At 39.4% G+C, this 23,630-nt stretch overlaps 1 protein-coding gene across 2 annotated transcripts in view; it reads right to left on the bottom strand.

The window, feature by feature from the left end:
• ZEB2 (zinc finger E-box binding homeobox 2) overlaps positions 1–23,630 on the bottom strand; it is a 203,720-nt gene that overhangs the window by 1,811 nt on the left and 178,279 nt on the right. For both annotated transcript variants that reach the window (XM_066611927.1, XM_066611929.1), the window contains 3 exons: positions 19,397–21,366; positions 14,169–14,349; positions 1–255 (listed from right to left, as the gene is read on the bottom strand). The exon at positions 1–255 is cut by the window's left edge and continues 1,811 nt beyond it. In XM_066611927.1, coding sequence (XP_066468024.1) covers positions 1–255; positions 14,169–14,349; positions 19,397–21,366 — 2,406 coding nt within the window. The remainder of the gene's footprint in view (positions 256–14,168; positions 14,350–19,396; positions 21,367–23,630) is intronic.

Genomic DNA, 23,630 nt, shown 5'->3' on the forward strand with positions numbered 1-23,630 from the left:
TCAGTAGCTCCGTAGTTTCTAAGTGACCCTTTTCTCGTGCTTCCCTTTCAGCTGCTTCCCTCTCCTCTGCCTCCCGTTTACAGTAGGAATACCTGTGGTTCATGTGTTGCGAGTAAGACCCAGAGTGTGAGAAGCGTTTGCCGCATTTATCACACTGGTATGGCTTCTCGCCTGAGTGCAGTCGTGAATGCTCAATAAGGTGATGCTTGTGTTTAAATGCTTTCTTGCAAATCTGACACTGATGTGGTCTTTTTCCTATAAGAAAGCACAATGCAAAGAGATCAGTACACCAGAAAAAAAATTTCTTAGAAACAAACAACATGACCTTTAGTTTCAGCATTTTATACTACATTTTGATTATTTTTTTAATTTAAAGTAATATTTTAATAAATATCTTAAGACAACAGAAAAAGGAAAAGGGAGCAAAATTACATATTGAATACTGGGAAGATAGAATTTTCTTGAAAGAGATTTTTTGCAGGGAAGTTTTTAAAATTTTCCTGCAATAACCGAGTAACAATCATACATTTATGGTGTAAAAATTGATTTTTAGAAAAGCCCCTATATTAACAAGAGTTTTTTTTTATTTTTTTAAATACCTCACATTTTTTGATATGCTCTGACTGTAACTTTATTAATTTATCTATGTCTTAGAAGAATAAAGCAAAAATAAGACAGTGAATCAGTGGAAAACTGGCAGAGCTGGAGAGCAGCTGATGCCTGCAATACCCTTTGATAAATATCCTGTTTATAAACAATTCTAAGGACTCACATATATTTTGTATTTCTTCTCTGTATGTTTTTTCATTGCATTAAGGGCATCTGACTATAAACAAGGTTATGGTTACTTAATCATGAAACTTTTGCCAGTTCTCTGTTTCATTGTGCTGCTTGTGATTTTAGGGGTTTCTCCATGCTTCATATTAAACTATAACAACATCGGCTTTCAGGAGTTTCTAAATATGAAGCATGAGATAAACTCTTGAAATATCTTATGAGTCTCAAATCATAGAATGACTGAACCCAAATACATTAAATATTATTATGAACCATTCTTATTACTTTCTAAATCACAATTTTACAGTCAGTATCAGTGGTTCATATAGGGAAGCCTAATGGCATTTGAACATTTCTGTGGGCATTGCTGGTTCTTAAAATTAACTGGGAATCACAGTTCTCTTGTTGTGATGACCTCAAAAACATTAATAGAGCAGCCATGGCTACATATGTGTAGATCCAGGGTAGGGGAGCTGGATCTCTAGCTGATAGTTGTTTGGCAAGGAAGGAGAACTGGGGACAAGGTAAAGAATAAATCCTCCCAAACCCTTAAACTAGGGGTTCCCAAGCTGTAGCTCTTCGGGAGCTACTGAAACCAGCCAGGGGAGCCACGAAATCCTCATGAAAAACTAGGCACCCTATACAATGTATAGGATTTTAGCCCTAATGGGGAGCTCCGACCAGTGGCCCAGTAGGTCAAGGGAGTTGCCAGTTGAAAAGAGTTTGAGAACCAATGCCCTAAGGGATTTTCTGAAATGCCTGTGTACCTATACATGCATGCCTCCAGCCTCCAGCTATTGCTCAAGGAGAACGATGATCGCAGCACTCCTAGGTTTTTGATGCTTGCTTTTGATGGCTATGGATGGCTTCTGAGTACAGTCACAAACACAAAGCCATTATAAGCTTGTTTCACTGTAGTAAGTTCTGACAGCTACTAGATTAGTTGATCCTTGAAATGCCTATGAAACTCTAGTGTCTAAAATGTGTTGGAAATGGAACAATAAGTTCTTTGGAGCTGGTCCTCTTTCTTTGAGCTGCTCACTATGGATGAAATGCAATAGTAAATCAAATGCATTACAAATATTATTGAACATAAGGAATGAGTGTGATTGAAGTGAATGAGAGTTTTGCTGCTGAATTATACAGAAACAGAACTAGTGCTCCTTGGACCACATGCAAAGCAACTAAATACGAGGAGAAAAGGGACTGTGATTCTCAGATGCTGTGTTAAGATCCCTTACCTGGGAGTTATTGTCATTAATTTTAGTGAGAGACAGATTTTATTCCCTATGAACTGCTCCTTAAACATGTTACATGAGCAGAATTGCTCCTAGATGGAAATTTTGGGGAAGTTTTCTGTGAGTTATCAGCCTCTTACTGAATGCTGAAGTTCTCTTCAGCTGCAAGAGACTGGTGTTTCAAGCAGTTTCAAATCCAAGGTCTGAAATCTGACACCAGTACCAAGCCTGAACACATCTGGTTGATTTGAAGCCACAAATAGCCCTGGAATGCCTTTGACACCTTCCATAACTGCCGTACTTAAAAGCTTCATTCCAAAATAGAGCTGACAAAAAAAGGCTTGTCAGCATGATGAAATTGGACAAAACTCAGCAATGCAGGATGCCACAGCAAACCAGGTGTACACACACAGAAACATACAATCATTGCACTGAAAGCTGCAGCAGACCCACATGAATTTTATAGGTGCTTTAGTATATCAGGAGTGGTGAAAATTCTTAAACTTAAAGATTCATGTTTGTTCTAAGCAGCTCCACCTGCTATCAACTACCTTGATTTCTCCTGCTGTGTCTCTTAAAGCATGCCCCTGCTCCTTCCTTCCTCCTTAAAGCATGCCACTACTCTGTCCACACTGGGTCTTATAAAATGTCATGTACCAATAGCACACAATCAAGGATCTCATGTGAAACAGACCATTCCAAATTTTGATCCAAGTGAACTACCATTCAAAATCAGGGTAGCATCATGCATGTTTATCAGAGTGTAGCTGAGATAGCAACAGTGGGTATAAGAATTGCTGGATATGTAATCTGAAGCATGACTTCTACCCTTACATATACAGTAGCTCAAAAAGCAGACCATGTTAACTGACCTGGGGGGGGGGCGGTTAAGATGAAGGAGGAAGAGAGAAAGAACAGGATATTTAAAATTTTTGAAAGGAAGCCACATGTTGTAAAGCACAAGAAACCCTTGTCGTTCATTACTGTTGAAAGGCCATGATGGTAAATGAGAATGGCTAGATGTTAGAAAACAAGATTTGAAGAGACAAACAAGAAAGAATGACTTCATTGACATAATGGAAAGAAAATCAGATGAGAAACTGAAGAATGCTTAAGGAAAAGTGGAAATTCTTTGCTATATAGAGAATGTCTTATGCCTAACATACCTGCATTGGGCATTAAAACTGCACTGGGACCTTTGCGTGGATAGAATCTAACACATGTAAGAATGAACTGTGCAGTTAATGAACTTCAATTTTGCAGCATATGGATTGCTTTGGTCGTTATTTGTGTTTAAACTCATTGGAATCTTTTCAGTTAAGCTCCTCTGCCAACATCCTACCCAACAGATGGACATTAGGAGCACTGAGGAAGTGGAGCTGGTCAGGGGAACAATCATGACTCTGCTGCCCATGAATCTGCACAGGACGTCCGGCTGCAGCAGCAATGAGAAAGAAAACCAAAACAGCCTATGTTGCTTTCAACAGTGTCATCTGATGGCAAGGGAGTCATGACATCCACTGACATACAACTGGAATGTAAACTGAGAACTCTGCAGTTCATAGCGCACTCTCTTAGCTGCTGCACTGCACAAGCTCAGCTTTTAATCAACAGACAGCACAAGTTTGTTTAGGAGAGACTTTAGGACAAATGTAAACTGCTACTATTATTCTGCTGCTATTGATATGAGGCAACTTTTGAACCTGTTTTGGGTTTTCTTTCTGCCTGTATACTTTTGGAAATGTTTGAATTACTATCTTGTTTCTATGGACTTGGATCTAAAGTGCGATTACATGAACAGAAGGTTCTCCTGTACCTGTCTACTGCAGCCTCCCAGGCTACATCCCATGCTATCCCTGATGGCTGGCGTGTCCTCCAGTCCTCAGAAGTGGTTGAATAGGGGGCTGCAGCAGGAAAAAAATAGCACCTTTGCAACTCTGCCCATGGAAGCTATGTTTTATTTTTTATCATTATCAAAATAGACTTATCATTAGCCACCTTGAGTATGCACTGTGAGTGAAAGGCAGCATAAGAAATAATGTACATAAAAATGGATTAGACATGTGACTGCTTAATCCTTTGGATTGTGATGCACCTTTTAAGTGGAAAGTGGAACGATTCCTAAGAGTTATTCTTATTAAATGTTTTAGTGAAGGTCTTGTGGTCAACAATGCAATTAGGATTACTGTCTGAACACTTGGACAATCCATTCAAAATTACGGGTGGCTGTGTTGGTCTCCCCTTTTTGTTTCAGACATCTAGCTTCAAAGCTTGCTCACTACTGTGTAATGTTTTGTTTCATCTGAATAAAATGTAGTATGCTAATGTCCCACAATCAGGGATCTCATGTGAAAAGGATCACTCCAAATTCCATTCCATGTGAACTGCACTTTAAAATCTGAGCAGTATAATAATGCATGATCATTGCAGTGTTGTTGAGCTGGTAACAGTGGTTGTAAGAATTCCTCAGCATGTGATTTGAAGAATTACTTTCACTTTTATACACAGCACAAAAAGCTGATCATGTTAACTGACCTTAGGTAGAACCTTAAGATGAAGGAGGAAGAAAGAAAGAACAGGATACGGTATTTAAAATTTTGACAGAAAATAGCATGTTATAAATCACAGGAAAACTGCTCACTTTTGCTGAAAACATATGATAGTAAATGGAAGTGGCTGGATGCTAATGAACACGCTATGAAGAGGCATACAAGGAGGAATGGTTCCAGTGACATAATGGAAAGGAAATAAAAGAAGCAGAGGAATGTTTTAGAAATAGTGGAAGTTCTTTGCTATGCAGAAACACCTCCAGGTGCAGATCGGAAGGTTTGATTAGGAGTTTTCCAGTCAATGATGGACTTGGAAGGGATCTTATGGCTCATGTAGGCTGGATTATCATCCAGCTACTAAGGTATGGCATCTTGTAAAGCACTGTCCAAAAATACCGGTCTAGCCTTCCCTTGAAAAAGATAAAATGATAAAAGACTCACAGCCCAATCCTATGCATGTCTACTCAGAAGTAAGTCCCATTAGAGTCAATTGGGCTTTCTCCCAGGAAAGTATGGATAGGGCTGTCAACCATCTCATTAGGCTGCTCTATTGTCAAAATGTTCAAACACAGGCAAAGCTAAGAATTGCCATACTGAGGCCTTTTTAAAAAAAATTCTTTCTACATTTAACCCATTCACTATGAAGGAAGATATAACCGTTCTTAAACTTGTAGTTTTTGATGTTTCATAAAGTTTTGGGGATTTTGCTTTTTTTCTCTGAACAAAAAGTTTTGGGGATTTTGCTTTTTTTCTCTGAATATATGCTTTGGGCCACTAAAATATTTATTTATTTGTTTGTTTGTTTATTTATATTGTGTTGTATTTCAACCCAGCAGGAGCTCTGAAGTACAAAAAAGATTGGTTTTGAATTTTCTTGCTGTTTAGCCTTTAAATTGACCCAACCTTATGCACTTTAAAAAATAATAATAAAATAAAAAAACATTGAATAATAGCTCAGCTGGTCTTGATCCCAACAGCTTAGTGGACAATTCAGTTTCATTGATGGAGACACCTCTGAAATAATCTGGGTTAATTAGCACGTGAAATTATTTATAAGTGGTGTGTGTGTGTTAACCATAATATATAAAATGATTCTCCTCTACAACCATTGGGTAACATTACATACTTTATCATATAGCAAAGCTTTAAATTATCAAGGCCTGTTTGTCAAGGGACCCTGTATTTCTTCCTATTAACAAATCTTTCCATTCTCTTTCCTTATTCCCTTGTTGAAATATATTCTTTTGTGGATTAAAGGTTGTTGCACTGTTTCATCATTGTTTGCTATACTGTTTTAGGGAAAGGACATAGAGCACATATAGGAATGATATATAATGAAAATCTATTATATGTTTTAAGCATCTTATACAAATATTTATGTGTCTCTGTGTGTGTGTGTTTGCACTGTACTTTCATCCCACATCCTGGCTCCTTTGGGATATGCAGGGAGAAATAATTATATCTAATCATTTGAAAACAAAACAAAACAATCCCCCAAGAGGCCTAAACTGTCCTTGCCACATGCAAAAATGTATTAAAGCCCAAAGATATGGGCTGTTTGGGCTTAGTCATAGGTACCCTGTGTGTGTTTTGTAAAGCTATACATGTCCTTATTTCAGTCATATGACAGGCAGTAGTTTGGGGGAGGGAGGCTGGGTTTGGGGACAATTCCAGACTTGGAAGGTACATAAGGAATTATCTTTGGCAGGGGTTTGATTTTCTAAAGGCAGCTGATTGAAGCTACTTAGTGGTTTGGATGTGAGAAGTAGTCCCGGTGGAAAAGTATTAATGGGCCGAATGTAGTGAGGCAGTCAAAGGTGCTTTATAAATGCAATTTGGCATAATTGCAAATACCACACTTGCTCTGTTGTTACAAAGAAGAAAGGCTTTCATTTGTGCAGATTTCATGAGCTTTGAATTTACTCCAAGAAACTGTATATTATTAAGTATAAAAAAAAGTAATCCTCATATCTGAGTCAAGTGACAGAAAATTATCTATAAACAGCATGTAAATTTTTTATGAATCAAGCTCTAAATAAGGAAAACTCATGAGCTGGGAATTCAGAATAGCAGTGGAAGAGAGCTGATTTGCTACTAAAGCTCAAGAACAATATTTAGTTTACTGAATCAATCTGGAAATAAAAGTAGTGCTTGCATCAGCATGAAAGCTACAATTTCTTCTAAAAAAGAATTCTTAATAAAACATACAGTAGGGAAAGAAAAGAAGAATTAAAGGGACTGCACCACCATGAGCATTCCGCTCATCAGTCCACATAAGTAATAAAACGGAGCATATTATGCAAGGTAACAAGGCCTCAGGACTCCTATGCTGTGGAAAAGAACCATTTGTCTAAGGCAAAGATATTGCAGATCTTTTACTCTCAAAGCAGCATATGTGAGAAAGAGGAGTCTGTTGTAAAAACAAAATATTAAACAAAACAATGCCAAGACCTTATCAGGTGTTTTGAACTCAAGGCATAAAAGTGTCCGGGTGCCATAATAAGCCATTTATCTAGCGCACTCTAAGTGTGCAAACTGATCCACATGTATGATCTTGATGCTGCACTTGCAACAACTCTGTATGGGATTACTACCCCCATATTGGAGCTGGACAGCTGAGGCTGAGAGGGAGCCATTTGCTCAGTGCTACCCAGAGCCTTCATGACACAGGCAAGATTTTACCTAGTAGTTCAGTCTGTTAGCTACCTCTTTGTCTTTCTCATGGATGGGGAGAGACACTTATGACACTCATCACTTTTCTTCGTCCTTCTCATTGCCTCCCTATCACCACAATCCTATGCAGTATGCAGAAATAAGTCCCATTGTGTTTGATAGGGCTTACTCCCAGAAAAGTGTGCATCAGACCAAAGCCTTCCTTTCCTCCTGAACATAATAGTTAGTGGCAGCTCAAGCAAACATGTGTAAAACTCCCCACCACCATCTCTCTAAACTGGTTTCTATAAGCCTATTTGTATCCCACCCTTCCTCCCAGGAACTCAGAATAATGTTCATGGTTTTTCTGCTAGCTCTGTTCTCTTATGGGTTCTGTGAGGTAAGTTCTTATAACTTGGCTAGAGTACAGGTTCTCCTATATCCACAGTTCTCAAATTTCCTCCGTGCCAGGAAGTGGAGTCTAATGTTCTCAATGTCTCTCTGCTTCCTCTGCTGTCCTCTTCCTGTTAGCATTCTCACTGTTGCCTCCTCTATTATTCCTCTAGCAGTTACAAGTCTAGGTTCTTGCTGTCGGCTTCCTTTTCCAAAGTGTTCCAAAGCAAAAGGAAGGAAAAGTTGCAAAGTGTTTGCAAATAAAGACAGGTGAGTTCTGAGTGCAACAGGGGAATATGAATAGGGTTTACTACTATCCACAGTTTCGGGTATCTGTGGTAGCAGCAGGAACATATATCCCATGGATATGGAGGGGTGGAACTCCTAGTGTAAGAGAGAGTGACTGCCCAGAGGTCACCCACTGAACTTCACAGCTTAACAGTGATTTGAACCTAGATCTGCCAAGTGTAAGGTCAATACTGTATGTATTATACCATATTGGCTCATACCAGACCGTCTCTAAGATGTAAATGATATAACTCAGTAGCTCCCAAACTTTTTAGCACCAGGACCAACTCTGTAAAACGACTCTCTTGGAACTCACCTAACTTTACAAGCCTTTTTTTAAAAAAAGTTTCATTTTACCAGCCACTCAAGCCTCTGTTTTTATTCTTTTACTATTGGGGGGGGGGAGCACCTTCTGGAGCATTTGGTGAGCTCCACGTTCATCGGATTGGGACCATTCTGGTGGCCTTGCATTCCCCTTCTCCTATCCTTCAATAAGAGCTGAGGCACAGTCATCCATTTATGAGTAAATATACAGGTGTGGCTCTGTTTCCACTTCCCATAGGACTCAATACATTTTGAACTACCTTCTTGAGTGTTTTGGGGCCTGCATTGATTGAATCAGGATCATTCTGGTGGTATTGCATTACTCTCAGCCTGCACTTCGAAGTGAACTGAAGTACGCTCATCTACTTGTGAGTAAAAACACACGTGCGGCTCATTTTCACTTTCCATAGGGCTCAATTTTTCCTTATCAGCTATCAGTTTGTCAGTTTCAGTTTCACGGTTCACCAACAATCAGGTTGTGACCCACAGTTTGGGAAACACTGAAACTGATTAGTTGGCATCAGGATTAAGTAATTCTAGAAATACTAGCCTGCAAGGTAAAGAAAGGTGCAGACTGCATCTTCAAACTTTTGGCTTATAAAGATTTGTCCATTATTTGTGGAACTCTAAAAAGACCAGGATAAGCACTAACTATCCCAAAAAACGATGAGGAAAGGATAATGATTCAGACACTGAAAGCAAAGGTTAATTGCAGTTCAGAGAGTCCTGCCCTGAACACAGATTGAAATTTCTCATATATATTAATAGAGGAGACAGCCGTTCCATTGCTCTGGCTTTTTCCATAACTTTATCAGTTTAATTTGCAATTCACTTAACATTTATAAACTGTTGCCCTGCACATGCCTGATCTCGTCTGATCTTGGAAGCTAAGCAGGGTCAGGCCTGGTTAGTACTTGGATGGGAGACTGCCAGGGAATACCGGGTGCTGTAGGCTTATACCATAGTCTTTCGAGAGTGAAGGTTGCCAACCATTTATAAAAGAGGCCAAAGAAGAAGAAGAAGGAAAAGGCAAGTGGCCTTTACATTTTCTTATAGCAAACTTCAGCTGTGTTATTGTGTAAGAGAGGTAGCAGCATTTCAAGAGCAGACTCAGGCTAGTTTGCAAGTCTTCCTCCTAGTGTAATGAATTGAATTTACTCTTGCTGTGCGCTGCTCCTGCTCCTACTACTGACTGGGATCTGAAACGGCGTTTCTATCAGATTGTATTAATCCAATATTTTCCAAACTGTGGGTCAAGACCTACCAGTGAGTTGCAAGCTGATTTTTAGTGGGCTGCAAAAAGCTTTTGAAAACATTAAAAAATGTTTACCCAGTTCGCAGAAGAAAATGGTTAGCTGGAATGCTAACCTATGATATGAGGTAGTCTTCATACCCCAAAATTAAAACATCACATTTTCTTATTTTCTCTATCGGTGTGCCATAGATCACATGTGAACCTGGATTCAGCCTTTTGTCTGGTCTAGAAGTCCCTAACTACACATCTTGCTTTTTAGTTCAGCCTTCTGCGTACCCTGGAATGACTGTAAAGGTTTGGGGAAACAGTCCGTGAACTCCATTTCTAGAGAGAGTCTAGCAAATGTCTACACATACATGGTACGTAAGGTCTCTAGCAGCCTTGGGATCATAGGATCCTAAATTGTTGATTATTAATTAATTATTTAATTTAATTAATTATAATTCATGAATAAAAATATATACCTCTCTCTCGTCTAGTGAGTCACTATATGTTGGCTTTTTATAAAGTGGATCCCAGTGTTTAAAAGCACTGCTTTAATCTTATTGAATTATCCTTTACTACCTTTGAGGAAGTTAGATTAAAAATATTTCCTGTCTTTTCCTGGTGTTAAAAGAGGACAAAAGTATGGCTCATTAAAGCATTTGCTGAAGTTCATGAAAATAAATTTGAGTGGCAGAGATGAAGGAAACTGAAATCCAAATCTCTTAACTCCAGATTATGTGATTTTTGTTATGGAGTTCATTCCTCTTTTCAAACACCACCATTTGTGTTAAGTCAGAATTCCCTAGACGGGATTGACATAAACTAAACAATGGTTAAGAGGATGGGAGGATTCTGTTTTTCTTCATATAATGTAACTTCCTTGCTTGTTCAAAATCAGAGCGTATATTATCTGCTTTTTGTTTCATTTTACATATTTTGTTTGTTTTTGCAAATCAAGATAATTGTGCGAATTTTGGCTTGTCAACTTTTCAGCTTTTCAACAATATGTTATGAACCTTGTGAAAGACCAACTTTACAGGATTCAACCATATGCCAATTCCCATATATATGAAGGCCTGCTCTAACGTAGGAGGTTTATGGCAGTAGCGTACTAAACCATAAAATTTGCAGACGGCTGTAATAAAATCATTCAAGAGAGAAAAGGTGCAGGGATTTAAAGCTTGCAAAGCTTTTTTTTGCCCCTTTCCAAACAAAACAATTCCAACTGACTAATGCAATGTAAGGCACATTTATACCAATGAACCAAACAATCTGGTCCAAAATTCTGCTTTGGTTTTCTTCCCTAATCCTATGATTAACCTCTCTTTATTTTCTGCATGGTATTTTAGTTTAAGGTGCTAGCGAACAAAGCATCATGGTGACACTGTGATAGTTTTTATCCTTTCATTACTAAAATTCACACAAAAAACCTAATTTTTTAAAACATTCATTTAGCCTCAGTCCTATCCATAGCATGCAGAACTGCCAATGGAGTGCATGCTGCATACTATTGGGGGGGGGGGAGGGCTGACCAGACAGCCCAAGAAAGGTAAGTAAAAATACTTTTTACCTACCTCCTGGTAGGCGGCCTGGTTGCCTGTGGGTCTCTTTGGACCTATACCATTTTGCTGTCATAATTACAAGGAGCTTCAGGGGGTGGTTAGGTCAGGTTCAGGAAAGGGGGATAGGACCTGGCATGCATGACTGCTGCCAATCCACCCCCTCCTACTCCCAAACTGCCCCAACTCTGGTTTATATACATTAACCCAAACATAAGGTTGCCTCAAAGTGTGGACCTGTTCTTCGACTCACTTTTCCCCATTTTGGAATGTTAGGACATGTAACCAGAGTATAACAAGTTGGATAGCTACTCCATACTAGTGTCATGGTAATGTTGGGCTGCAAGAGCCAGCCACTCTCATACACCCTTACCACTGCTGGTAAAGATGGGCATAGAAACCAATTGCTCAATGCATCTCAGCTCACCCTGTCCAGCAGTCCTATAGTTTCCAGCTCACTGCGCAAGGACAACAGTCCATGAGTTAACACACAAGGAAGCAGGTTTATGGATGACATGTGAACCATGGGAAGTAAAGGTTATATTGCTGGGGACCAGACCGAGAGCTATTTCTTTCAAGCCACAATGAAATTAATGATTAAACATGATTTGATAGATTGTGGTCTCAGGATAAAATGCATTCCATTTAGGTAAATGATATGAGAAAGACCAGGAATAGTATTTGTAGAAGCACCTGCCACCAGCAGTCTTTCTTATGGTCTCTAGAGCATTCCCCAGACAAAGCAAAGGACTCACTGAGGACTAGAGTTTTAAAACAATTCCAAAATTATGTATTTCTTTTTTTAAAACAAAAAGCCCCTAGCTCAGTGGTGCAACACATGCTTTGTATGAGGAAGGTACCAGGTTCAGTCCTGGTGGCATCTCTATTCAGAGTGCGGGAAGACCCCAGCCTTAAACCTTCTTCACACCGGCTTGTTAGCACTTGCTTTCCAAAGGGCTTCCTCTTTATATCTGCTTCCTCCACTGAAGTGCTAATAAGCAACAGTGAACAGGAAGCTGTTTGGAAGGCAAGCACTAACAAGCAGGCACAAAGAAGAAGTGGTTTGGAGGGCTTGTGCAGAGCAAAAGTAAGTATAGGGTTAAGTGCTAGCCGCAGTTTTGAGTATCCGCAGTAGCAGCAGGAACATATATCCCACAGATGCAGGGGGATGACCTTATTCTGGAACTTCCTATTCAGTTCAGTCCTTTAATTCAGAGGCTAATGATGTTTCCCATTCCACCTTCTATCACTGCTGATTCAAACCAGAATAGGAGCACCATTATTGTAAAGAGCTATCTCAACCGTATCGTGTATGTCTATTATTATTTTTATTTTTTCCACATTTTTATACTGCCCTTCCTCCAAAGAGCTCAGGGCGGTGTCTAGAAAAGTGACTAACAAACACGTATGCTTGGAGGAAAGGAAAATAATCTTAAAAGCATGACAATATAGTATATATGTTAAATGACATTTAAAAGAGAGGCTGGACACATGTTTTTTTTTCCTAAAAGTTGGTTACGTTTCAACTCATATTTGATCATTTTCTAACCCTAGGCTATTGATCACTGGATTGTTCCTCATAGTTAGATAATTTGCTTTTTAAATTTTTGTCCTATATAATGTGTATTATTTGCTATATTCTTTCGTTGGCCTTTTGGCACCTTGCTCCACTTTTTGGAATTTTAATTAAAAGTACAAGGGCTTTAATTTTTCATCTTAGTCAAAGATAATATTATTTCTGCATATGTTTGAAACATGAAGATTGCAATTAAATGTATTTAATTACTAACATCTACCTTTTTACCTAAGCAGTTAATAATGCCCTTAATTTAACAATGAGAAGGAAATCCTATTACAGCAGTAGATTTTAGGGTCTCGTTCTCACAACACAGTCATCATGGGACAGCTAATGAAAACTGATTCAGTTCCTAGTTTCTCCTGGGGAAAAAAACGTTTTGTGTCTGGAGGCTGAGCTGCTGCAGTGTAGAGACAATTTTAGGGAAGCCTCCTTATGGCAGTCACATTATGAGGAACAGCCCTTAAGAAGAGCAAAAAATAAGCTGCCACTGTTGTGATACACTCTCATCTGGCTGATACAGGTTAGTTTGTTAAGGACATACGATAAGGAGGACTAGAAACTTCAGGTGGCATCCAGAGCTACAATTCTAGGACATTATTCCAGCTCACTGTACAGTGGGATATATTAACATTTCATGCCTGAATAACTGTACAAGCTGGACAGCCCAATCCTATCCCTGGCGGCTCCAGTGGGTGTAGTGATGCCAAAATGGCTACCACTGCATCTAGCAGTGATGCCAAAATGGCTACCAGAGGTCTCCCTGAAGAGGACAAAAGTCCCCTTCCCCTGGGGAAATTTCCAGGCCCACAATGAGGCTTCTCAAGTCTGCACTTGCTATTTTGCCAGCACAGACTCCCCCTTCCGCCCTCCCCACATCCCAAAAATACTCACCACCAGCTGGCACTGCAGGAGTGCTGACTGGCCATGCAGCACTGAGGTTTAGCACTGACTGCCATGGATGTGCCTTATGGCACATTTGTGACACCCGGTATTGGCACTGAGAGCCCACAGAATTGGGCTCCAAGTTGTCTTTGTTTAATTGCACTAGCATCCTCTTATTCTTACTTGCTTGATTTGAAGGAACTGTAGGAAGAAGGTAAGTTTCCACTGACTTTGACTGTGAGACTATGGGCACAATCCTAACCAGGTCTACTTAGAATTAAGTCCTATTATGTTCAATTGAGCTTACTCTCAGGAAAGTGTGGTTAGGATTGGAGCCTAACTGCGCATCTCCATGAGCCGGTTCAAATGTGCGGTGAAGCACATTTGCGATTATTCATGATCTGGCAGTTCCTGGCACTAAGACATGGGTTGGTTTTGCAATCTGTTAATTTCTTTAATTTAATTTATATTATTGACTATTCAAAGACACGCGCGTACACACAAATATGTATAAACAATTTTAATATGTAAAGGCAAAGAAAATCAAGCTAAGAAAAGCACATTATTCCTTCCATGTTGAATGTCTTAGCATATGCTGAATCGTATGCTGCAAAAGTATACTTATTAAATATTATGAAATGTGTCACATGCAACAAAGCTTCTTTTACACTTTGTCAGCATTCATACCTGTGTGCTCATATTTGTGTCGCAGAAGGGAACTGCTTTTCTGGAATGTCTTGTCACATAAGTCACATGCGTACATGCCACTTTCTGTCTTCTTGATCTTCTTTCGGGACAGGCAAGAGTCTGAGTCTGTCATGTCATCAAGACCCGACATGTAATCTGGTGCTCCATCAAGCAATTCTCCCTGTGATGCAACCAAAGCATTTATGTAAAACATTTCTTTCCCTTGTTCTGTGATGTTATACAATATCCTTTATTCTTACTATTTGTTAGTCATTATATTCAATTTAATATGCCACCAGGCACTGCTGAATACCGGCAAGCAGTCTCATTGGCTCATGGTCAAGTTTTTTATCAAATTGCCAGTTCCTAAGGGAGCTGTGTTACTTGACTGCTGAAAAATACATTTGCACCCTTATAACTACATATTACGCATGACACAGGGATGCTGTGAAAGACATGTCTTGCACTGAATTTTTCCAGTCTTCCCCTTACATTTTTGGTTATGTTTCTGTGTGCTGTGACGACATCATGTTGTGCGTTTCCTCCCCGGTGGCAGGGAGGAGAAAACTCACAACATGATGATGTCACAACATGGGGCTATGTAATCCTAAACATTATGAGGAAAGATGGAGAATTCAGCTTGGGAGATATACCAAAGTTATTGATTTATTTTGCTATGCAAACCACTTTGAACTACTTTTTGTGGAAAAACAGTATATAAATATTTATTAATAATACTAATAATAATGTGCAGTTGGACCTTGGTATCCACAGGGGATCTGTTCCTGGACTCCCTGCAGATACCGAAACCTAACCGAATCCAAGTTTCCGGGCCCTCATTTGTCCTCTGGACGTGACCAGAAGCACCTTCTGGTTGCGTCTGGGAGGTCAGGTGAGGCTTTCCAGCACAGGTTCAGAACCTGCACTGAGTCAAATCCACAGGTTCTGAACCCACAGATAAAGAGTGCCCACCTGTACTTGCAGTTGTCTCAACACAAAGTTTTATTTCCTAGTGGGTACCTTAAATTTAACACAAAGTACAGAGCCTGGCAGAGTTGTGACTATATAGGTGATCTGGGACTGCTCCCACAGGGTGGGAGGGGAAGGGGGTATAGGATAAGGAATGGTACTTCAGTACTAGTATCAGGAACTAAATTGGGATCCTACTGTCTGGCACAGTGAAGTACTATGGAAGAGAAAAGATCCACTTAAACCCATGCCAATTCAAGGAACATGACTATTGACAAATTAATTGGTTCCGCATAGTTCTTTCTTATGTCATCCCTGTGAAAAATGTTTGTATGAATACAATATAACCATTCTTCCTAGGACCACAGAAGTTGACATAATTGTATAGAAAATCTTATAAAATATGTGTAGTAGTTCAAGACATAGTTACATCCTCAACAGATTCAGATTTAAACTATGAACCCTGGATACCATAGTCCTGCATGAACACACACATAATTATGAAATTAAAGCCAACTTTGCATCTGCCAATGATGCAGGCAGAGAGGGGTGGGACTCAGGAAGCACAAGCATCTCACTATTCCTGGTTGGCTTCTTTCATAGCAACACTTCCGAAAGATGCACAAGCAAGATCAAGGATTCCTGTTCCCTTGCACATTTTCTGGAGCATTGGGGGGCATTGTGGAGCATTCTGGAGCACTGTGTGTGCATACTCCATTTTGGATGATACAAGAATGCAGGGAAATGGCACTTGTATTTCCTGTTCCTGTCATGTTAATGCTACATCCAGAACTGCTCTAAAACATTAATGATAGCTGTGTATGCCTAGATCAGTGTTTTCCAACCTGGGGTTTGCGAGCTGGTGGTTCCTAACCTTAGTTTGGGACGCTAAGAAGGGTATCTACCCAACCGTGTTAGTACACCGTGTCCATGTTTTGCTCTGCCACCAATTGCAAGTAAGTAAAAAAGGTGTTTTTTTTTCATTTTTTTTACTTACATGCACTTGGTGGTGGCAGCAGCAGTGAAACCCAGAAGTGCTGTACTAATGGCACCTACAGGTTCCCGGTTAGGTCACTACCCTCCTTGAGGGGGTAGTGTCTCAAATGAAGGTTGGGAACCACTGGCCTAGATTATTTTGGGATTATATCTACATGAAAATCTCCTTGAAAAATGCACACTTAGATATAGAGTATCATATTACTAAGTACACTTTGAGGTTAAAACAAGCATAAACTGATCCTAATCCAGCTATCATACTGGTAGTTTGGGGAAGTAATATATTTGGAGAGTTATGCCAACATTGGCCCCTATCCTAAAAACGAACAAATATATGACTTATGTGAAGTCATATAAAGATTGATAGTAAAGCTAATTTCTCACATGTAATTCATTTGTGTGTGTACACATATGACAATTTCACCTAATGGTCTTAGCTCTGCACACTCAGTAAGGTTTTAACTTTGGTTTCATTAAACCAAACAGCCTCCTTCATTAAACAGCCTCCTCCATAACACCATATAGCAAACCACATGGAAATCCAGAGGAAGTCCACTGAATGATTGTATCTTTTTTGCAATATTCACACCTTGCAATGTAGCCTTCAATTTTTCTTAGAAGTAAACCCCAGTGAATTCAATAGACTTACTTCTTGGTAAGCAAGAGTTTAGAAACCGAAGTGTTTTTTAGAATCAAGCACATTCAAGATATTGTACCAAGTGTTCGTGATAACAAAAAGTTGTATCAAAATAAGTACAAGTAATAACTAAAGAGGTTTGCTTTCAAAACACCAAGCAGCAGATATATCCCATAAGTATTTGAAAGGTTTTAATTGAATTTTATAGTTAGGTACAAAATGTTATTATTATGCAATACACTGAAATGTATGTTTCCCCTTTAAAGGCCTTGAGCTATATTTTATATTTAATTTTGTAATTTGAAATAGGGAATATTAATAACACTTTTTATCAATGCTCTATCTATGTTAAAACAGCCTTCAGCATTAAGAAGTAATGAATGTGGATCAGTGAATTATTAAATTTCTTGATATTTATTTTGTCTTGATCCAAAGAGATTGCAAACTTGCATGATAACGTACATTTCCATTTGCTATCAGACAGTTCAGTTTCTTAGACTAGGTTTGTACTAATTAATATTAGAGGAGATTAAATAGGCTTAAATACAAAGAGGGCAGATGTACTGTAAATTGGAATAGTGGAACAGCTGTTATGGAGGTACTGTGCTATTTATGCTCCTATTGTGCAGAGAGGGATTACTGCCTGTAACACTAAACCATACCTGATTTTCACATTTGAAATATAAAACATTTACTAGTTGGTAAAATTACTAATGGAACCTAATAGGTCATATGGGAATGTCCACAGATGTTTAAAAAAATCATCTATAATCAGTTAATCTCCCTCTGCCAAACTGTAGATGTTTACACACACACAATTCCTACACACCATGAGTTTTTCCTATGTAATAAAAGCCATTGGTATATTTAAATGGACAGATGCCATATTTCTTACATGTGTAATTTCTGAAAGTTTAGAAGCAAGACAGAACTGCTACTACACACTACATGTGAGCAAAAATCAGGCTCCATAACGTTCTATAAAAACTATACAGAGTACTCTTTCAACAAATGGAATTTCATCTCCATAAGGTCGATGGGATAGGCCTGGGGGAGGAGGTGGCTAAGTGTGGAAAATGGAACAGGTGAGATGAAAACACGTCTGGGTTGAGGATCTTCATAATCCCTTTTATAGCTTTGTAAAGATTAGTCAGAACATATTATGAACAGCTTACGGCTGTATTATCATTTCTATGTGATTCTCTGGAAATCACCAAGGGTTAGAGTAGGCAAGGGAACTATCATATCTATGGTGTGGCAATGTCAATGAAGCTATAGACTCAGGGCACAATCCTAACCAACTTTCCGGCACTGGCATAGCCTGTGGGGCATGTGCTCCATCTTGCAGTTGGGGGGCAGTTACGGAGGCCTCCTCAAGGTAGGGCAATGTTGGCTCCCTTACCTTGGAGTTGCATTGCCCTTATGTCAGTGCTGGAAAATTGGTTAGGATTGCGGCCTCAGGGACGTATAAATGAGCTGAAATATCAGGTGTCAAACAAAAGGCCCAAGGCTGGATGCAGCCTGTAGAAGCTTTTTATCCAGCCCACATGATAATTGGGCTCTCCCAGTGCCATTCTTTCAGAAGCGCTGCTTCTACAGAAGCTCTGGGAGGGAGAGACAGGAGGAGGCCTCAGAAGGCAAGGAACGCCATGGGGGAAGGGGCAGACCAAGAGAGATGAGAGAGGGAGGCGCTGCCAAGGTTCTGGGAGAGCCCAATTATCACGCTGACTGCCCTTTCAACAGCATTGCTTCTGCCAAGGCATCACTTTGTAGAGCTGCAAGACATCCGCTGCTGAGCTGCAAAGCGACACCTCAGCAGAAGTGGCACTGCTAAAAGAATGGCCCACGATATCTCTCTCGCTCTCTCATATCTTGAAAATATGATCAAGATTTGCACGTCTTTTCCTGTAATTTGTAGCCAATGAGTTTCTATGTGAGAACAGAGTGCTTATTTCTGGCCATCATCTGCTATAAGACCATTTCCTGCTTTATGACATCACCTTGGGCTCTCAGCAGGTGCCACAGATGCTATTTGGCCCACTAGACCAGGTCTACACAGTCTTTTCTTTAAGAATAGAAATTTTACCTTTTTTACAAGGTAAAAAATTTTTACAAATTTTTAAATTTGTTTTAACCTTTGTTGTAAGCCGCCTTGAGTCCCTCTGGGGAGAAAGGCAGGGTAGAAATAAAGTTAATAATAATAATAATAATAATAATAATAATAATAATAATAATAATAATAATAATAATACCTGTTCTTGAGGGGCAAGCAGCAGTGATTTTTTTCTGAATGGAAACTAGCTGAGAACTGTTCCTATTCCAACATGGATTTTATTTTGTTTTTTTGAGTCAAGGAGTGATGCTAAGGCCCTCAAACTTATTTTAAATATTAATGGACAGCTTATGTTTAAATGACATCATGTTAATCCAGTTGTACTTTCACCTTGGTCATGTTCATAAGTTTCATAACTACATCCAAACTATTGTTAAAATAGAAATTAGATGGTATAAAAACACAGCTTGACCTATTCTGACAGTGAATTTAACCTTGGGATATTTGATGTCATAGCATATCACACAGCACGTTACTCACAATTGTTGTCTGTGGAACAAGCCACATATTTACCTGAAAACCTTGCTTCCGCTGATACTTTCGCCTTTGCTGCATGTCAGCAAATGTAGCTGCTCCAGTTGGGTAAGTATAGGCCATATGTGGTAGGAAGCTCATTTGATCTAGACCTGGGTAAGGTCGTAGCCCAGGAATACTGGTCTGGACTGGTGGCATAAAAGTGGCTGGGGGAAATGCGCTCTGTGGTGGAAGTGTGGTGTATAAAGGTTTGGCACTAAAAGGGTTCATACCAAATACTGGATTAGTGCTTTTATCCAAACTATTTGAATTAGAAAATTCTTTCTTGATAAAAGTCAAGTTCAGTGGCTCATCTGAGGTTTCAGATGACGAAGAAACACTGTGGTGGTCTACATTTACACTATTGGGTTTTGTTTTGTTCTTTGTGGCTATAACACTTTTGGGTTCCTTCATTTGTTTTGGTAAAGACAAGTCCAAAGGCTCAGCCTGAAGCTCCTCAGAGGAGAAACTGTTTGGAGTGTAAGAACTACTATGGGAGTTTTTAGAAGATGTGGAAGAAAGATTTAATGGAGAAGGAGTATTGCTCCTGGAGTGGTCCAATTTGTCAACTGGTTTCATATTGGTAAAGTGAGTAGGTTTCGTTAGCCTGAGAGGGGTATCACAGTTAGTAACACTGTTATGAAGTTCAGCTATAGATGGTGACGTTATAGAGTCCACAGGCTTTATAGGGGATCTGGCTGACAAAGAGTCTTTAGTGGGCGTGTTGTTGGTGGCAGCCAGCACCACCTTGGCACTGTTTCTTTCCAGCGATGGCGACCTGGAAGTTGAATACTGGTAGACTTTTCTTTGTTCGAACCATTCCTTCACGAATTCCTGAGGAAGGCCAACGGCAATGGAAATTTTCAGTAGTTCATCAGAGTTGGGTTCCATATTCATAGCATAATACGCTTTAAGTACAGACATATGGTCCTTGTATGGATGGATAGGGCTAGTCATTCCTTTCTCAGAAAGTACTGATGACAAGAGGAGAGCTTGCTTATCAACAAACACTCCCGGTTTGCTAGAAGCCATGTTTTCATGAGGTTGGAGGACTGCCTTGATTTCTTCATTCATTTTACACAGGTAACGTTCATGCTGATGCAAAGGAATGGGTCCAGGGAAGCTTTCTTTACAAAACTGGCATGAAAATGGAGTGGGGATATTATGGTTGTCTATTATTTTATCTTCAGTTACAAGATCTATTAGGGTGCGCAGTTTTTCTTTCTTAAGATTATTGAGCTGTCTCCTTGAGTCTGTAGTCAAACTCTGGAGACAAGCTTTGGCTTCATTGACTTTTTCTAAAGTATAGTCAATAATACTTTTAGTGGCACCATTATGACTGACTACTGGAAGACCTGGTGGAATACCAGGAGAAGTAACACCTTGCTCTTCTACTTGAGAACATGGGTCCTTCATGTGATAACCCTTCAGCTTAGAGATCTCATCAGTGCTGCAGTCCATTTTCTGCCTGGAAACAGTATTGTCCACAATCTGTAGGACTTTCTGCACTTCACTTAAATTGCTGCTCATTGCTGGAAATCCAAGTAAAGGTGCTTCCATTCCTATCCCTAAGTGCTGCATTGGACTTTGCGTAGAAACATGGACTCCTATTGGGCTGGTTGCCCCAAGCCTGCCATTCATGAAAGGACTAGCACCAGTGAATCCATGGGTTGCCATCAGAACTTTATATTCATTGAAATCTAGTGGTTCCGTTTTGATTTTCAGTAAGCCTGATTGCTCAGACATACTAAGTGGTTTTCCATTCTCCAGCTTATTTCTCAGTTGTGTAATGGCTGAATTAGTAGGTGAGGAAGATACTGAATTAGGAGAAGAACCCGTCTTGATATTGTTTCGCATTCGGCCATTTACAGAGATTAAGCCAATACATTTCTTGCTGCTTATGTGTGAACTATACGAACCAGAATGGGAAAAACGCTTCTTGCAATTGGGGCACTCGTATGGCTTTTCACCTGCAATCAATTAAAAAATAATAATTAACATTAACTTATTAAGAGACACATTGTTTAGATTATGTATATACCAGCTAATTACATGCATTCAGAGTTTACCCCTTTCATCTCACCGCATTTTCTCACACTCACCAAACTGATTTCAAGGTATATTTAGACCTATGTGAGTGAAAATAATTCCATCTAGTAGTGGCGTAGCTAATGATCATGTATCCTGGAGCCATGCTCAAAATGATGCCCTGGATGTGATCTCATGACCAGAAGTGACATCATGCCCAGGCTTTTAAAAAAGTAAGAATGAAAATACTGGTCTCCTGACACATGAGAGCTGACTAGTTATTTTATCACCTTACTGGTTCCGTGCTGTACCATCATAACACCAAAATGGCTCTCAGAACAATCAGTCTCATAGGTCAGTTTTGAGTTAAGAAAATCCACTTTTTGTTCCATAAGCGGTTGTGTTTTCTGATTAATTGGTCATAACTTTTCATAGAATAGAGATAGTCTAATGTGGTTTTTTAATTGCATTTTATATTAAATTACCTTTTCAATGATATGTAACATGATGATATTATTCGTACATACCAAGGTTTTCACAATTTTGGCCACTGGTGTCAAGTTCAGCTTCTTGCCCCCCTGAAGCTTGTTGCCCAGTGTAGTTGCTACCTCCTGCACCCTCTAAGCTATGCCATTGCCAACTAGTCTCCAAATAGCAGCATCCAAGATTCCCACTAAATCTGTGATATCCCTGGGTTGTATCGCTGCTATTGTTGTGTGGAAAAAAAATGCATGCATGATTGTCTGCTTTTAAAAGATGGAGGTGGAGTAGAGATGGAATATGTAACCTTATGTCGTGCTCTATTAAAACCTACCTACCACACAGCATTGTTTGTCACATCTCAACACAAGTAGAGTATAATTTGCCATCTCCTTTAATAAGGACCCAGTCAACATGCAGTTACCATAGTTTGCTTTGTAAAAGTTCTCTACAACAGCAGCACAATCTTGGGTGGGGCAACTGGCATGGTATTTTTTATTCACTGTAAGCAACTGGATATATGGTTGTTAGCAGTACCCAGTGAATAATACTATGCTATAAATACTTTAATCCTCCAGTTCTGGCCCTGCCCTATCTAAATTCTAAATCAAGAAGAAACTCAGCATCACAATAAATTATGACAATTTCCAGTAGTGTCTGATTTTGCTTCTAACTGAGTGTACTTTCTTGTGGCCTACAGAAGCAGAAACTAAAGAACAGCAGCCATTTCCTACAGAAGTAACAAAGAGCTCTGCAGGGTAGTAAACAGTCTTCTTCCTGCATCCCAGCCTGAAGCCTTTGTTCAGGGTCTTTCACCTTCTATGCCTTTGACCAGCCATGGTATATTGGGGTGTGTGCACCAATTTTTTTATGTTTTTGTAAACATTTTAGAAATCCATTTGTTTCATGTCCATCCCTAATAGTTGTAAGATCCATCTGTAGGATTCCAGTTCATTTTCAGAACCCCATTCATTTTTTAATTTTTTTGGGGGGAGGGTGGGGGGTAGAATCTCACTTTTAACTAGTATTTGCTGGCAATTATGTTAGTAACAGGAACTCCAGGGCTCAACCACCACCATTTTGTTTAATGTATAAGTGCCCGAAAAGGTATCTTAACACAGTGTGGGTAAAAAAAAAAAAAAAAAGGTAAATTTTTATAATTCTATATTTTATTAAAATTTTTATACTGTATATGTGATTATTCACAGACACAGGTAGAGTATAATTGTGGTTTAATGAATAGGTTTAATGGGTTTAATGAATGAGCTTCGGGCTCATGTGCTCCCTTCATCCACATACTTCCCTCTTCCTCCCAACTTCTGCTTTCTCCTCCCCTCTCATATTGAGTCTTTCCCTTCTTTCCTTGACTGAGGAAACCATAGTTTCTTGGGATATGTAAATCAACCGAACTATGATTTGCACAAACAGTATACCTCCAAACCAGAAATGGAAACCAGAAATGGAAACCTAGTTCAAACCCATGTTTTCCAGTTCTGCTATGAGGGCAATCCATTGCTTGTGAAAACCATCGTTTTCTTCATTCTTCAGTTTTTCTTTCATGAAAAACTATGATTTGCATGAACCAAGCAGGGGCAGTGCTTTAAGTCAGATGATGTGGGGCAAGAGGGTAGCAGATCTGAAATGCCCTTCATTCAGTGCCTCTCCCTCCAGCCCAGCCCAGATGTAAGTTGCTAAAAGTGAGTAGAAAGCAAGTGGGAAGTGGAAA

The sequence above is a fragment of the Tiliqua scincoides genome, chromosome 1, assembly GCF_035046505.1.
Source record: "Tiliqua scincoides isolate rTilSci1 chromosome 1, rTilSci1.hap2, whole genome shotgun sequence".
Taxonomy (NCBI): domain Eukaryota; kingdom Metazoa; phylum Chordata; class Lepidosauria; order Squamata; family Scincidae; genus Tiliqua; species Tiliqua scincoides.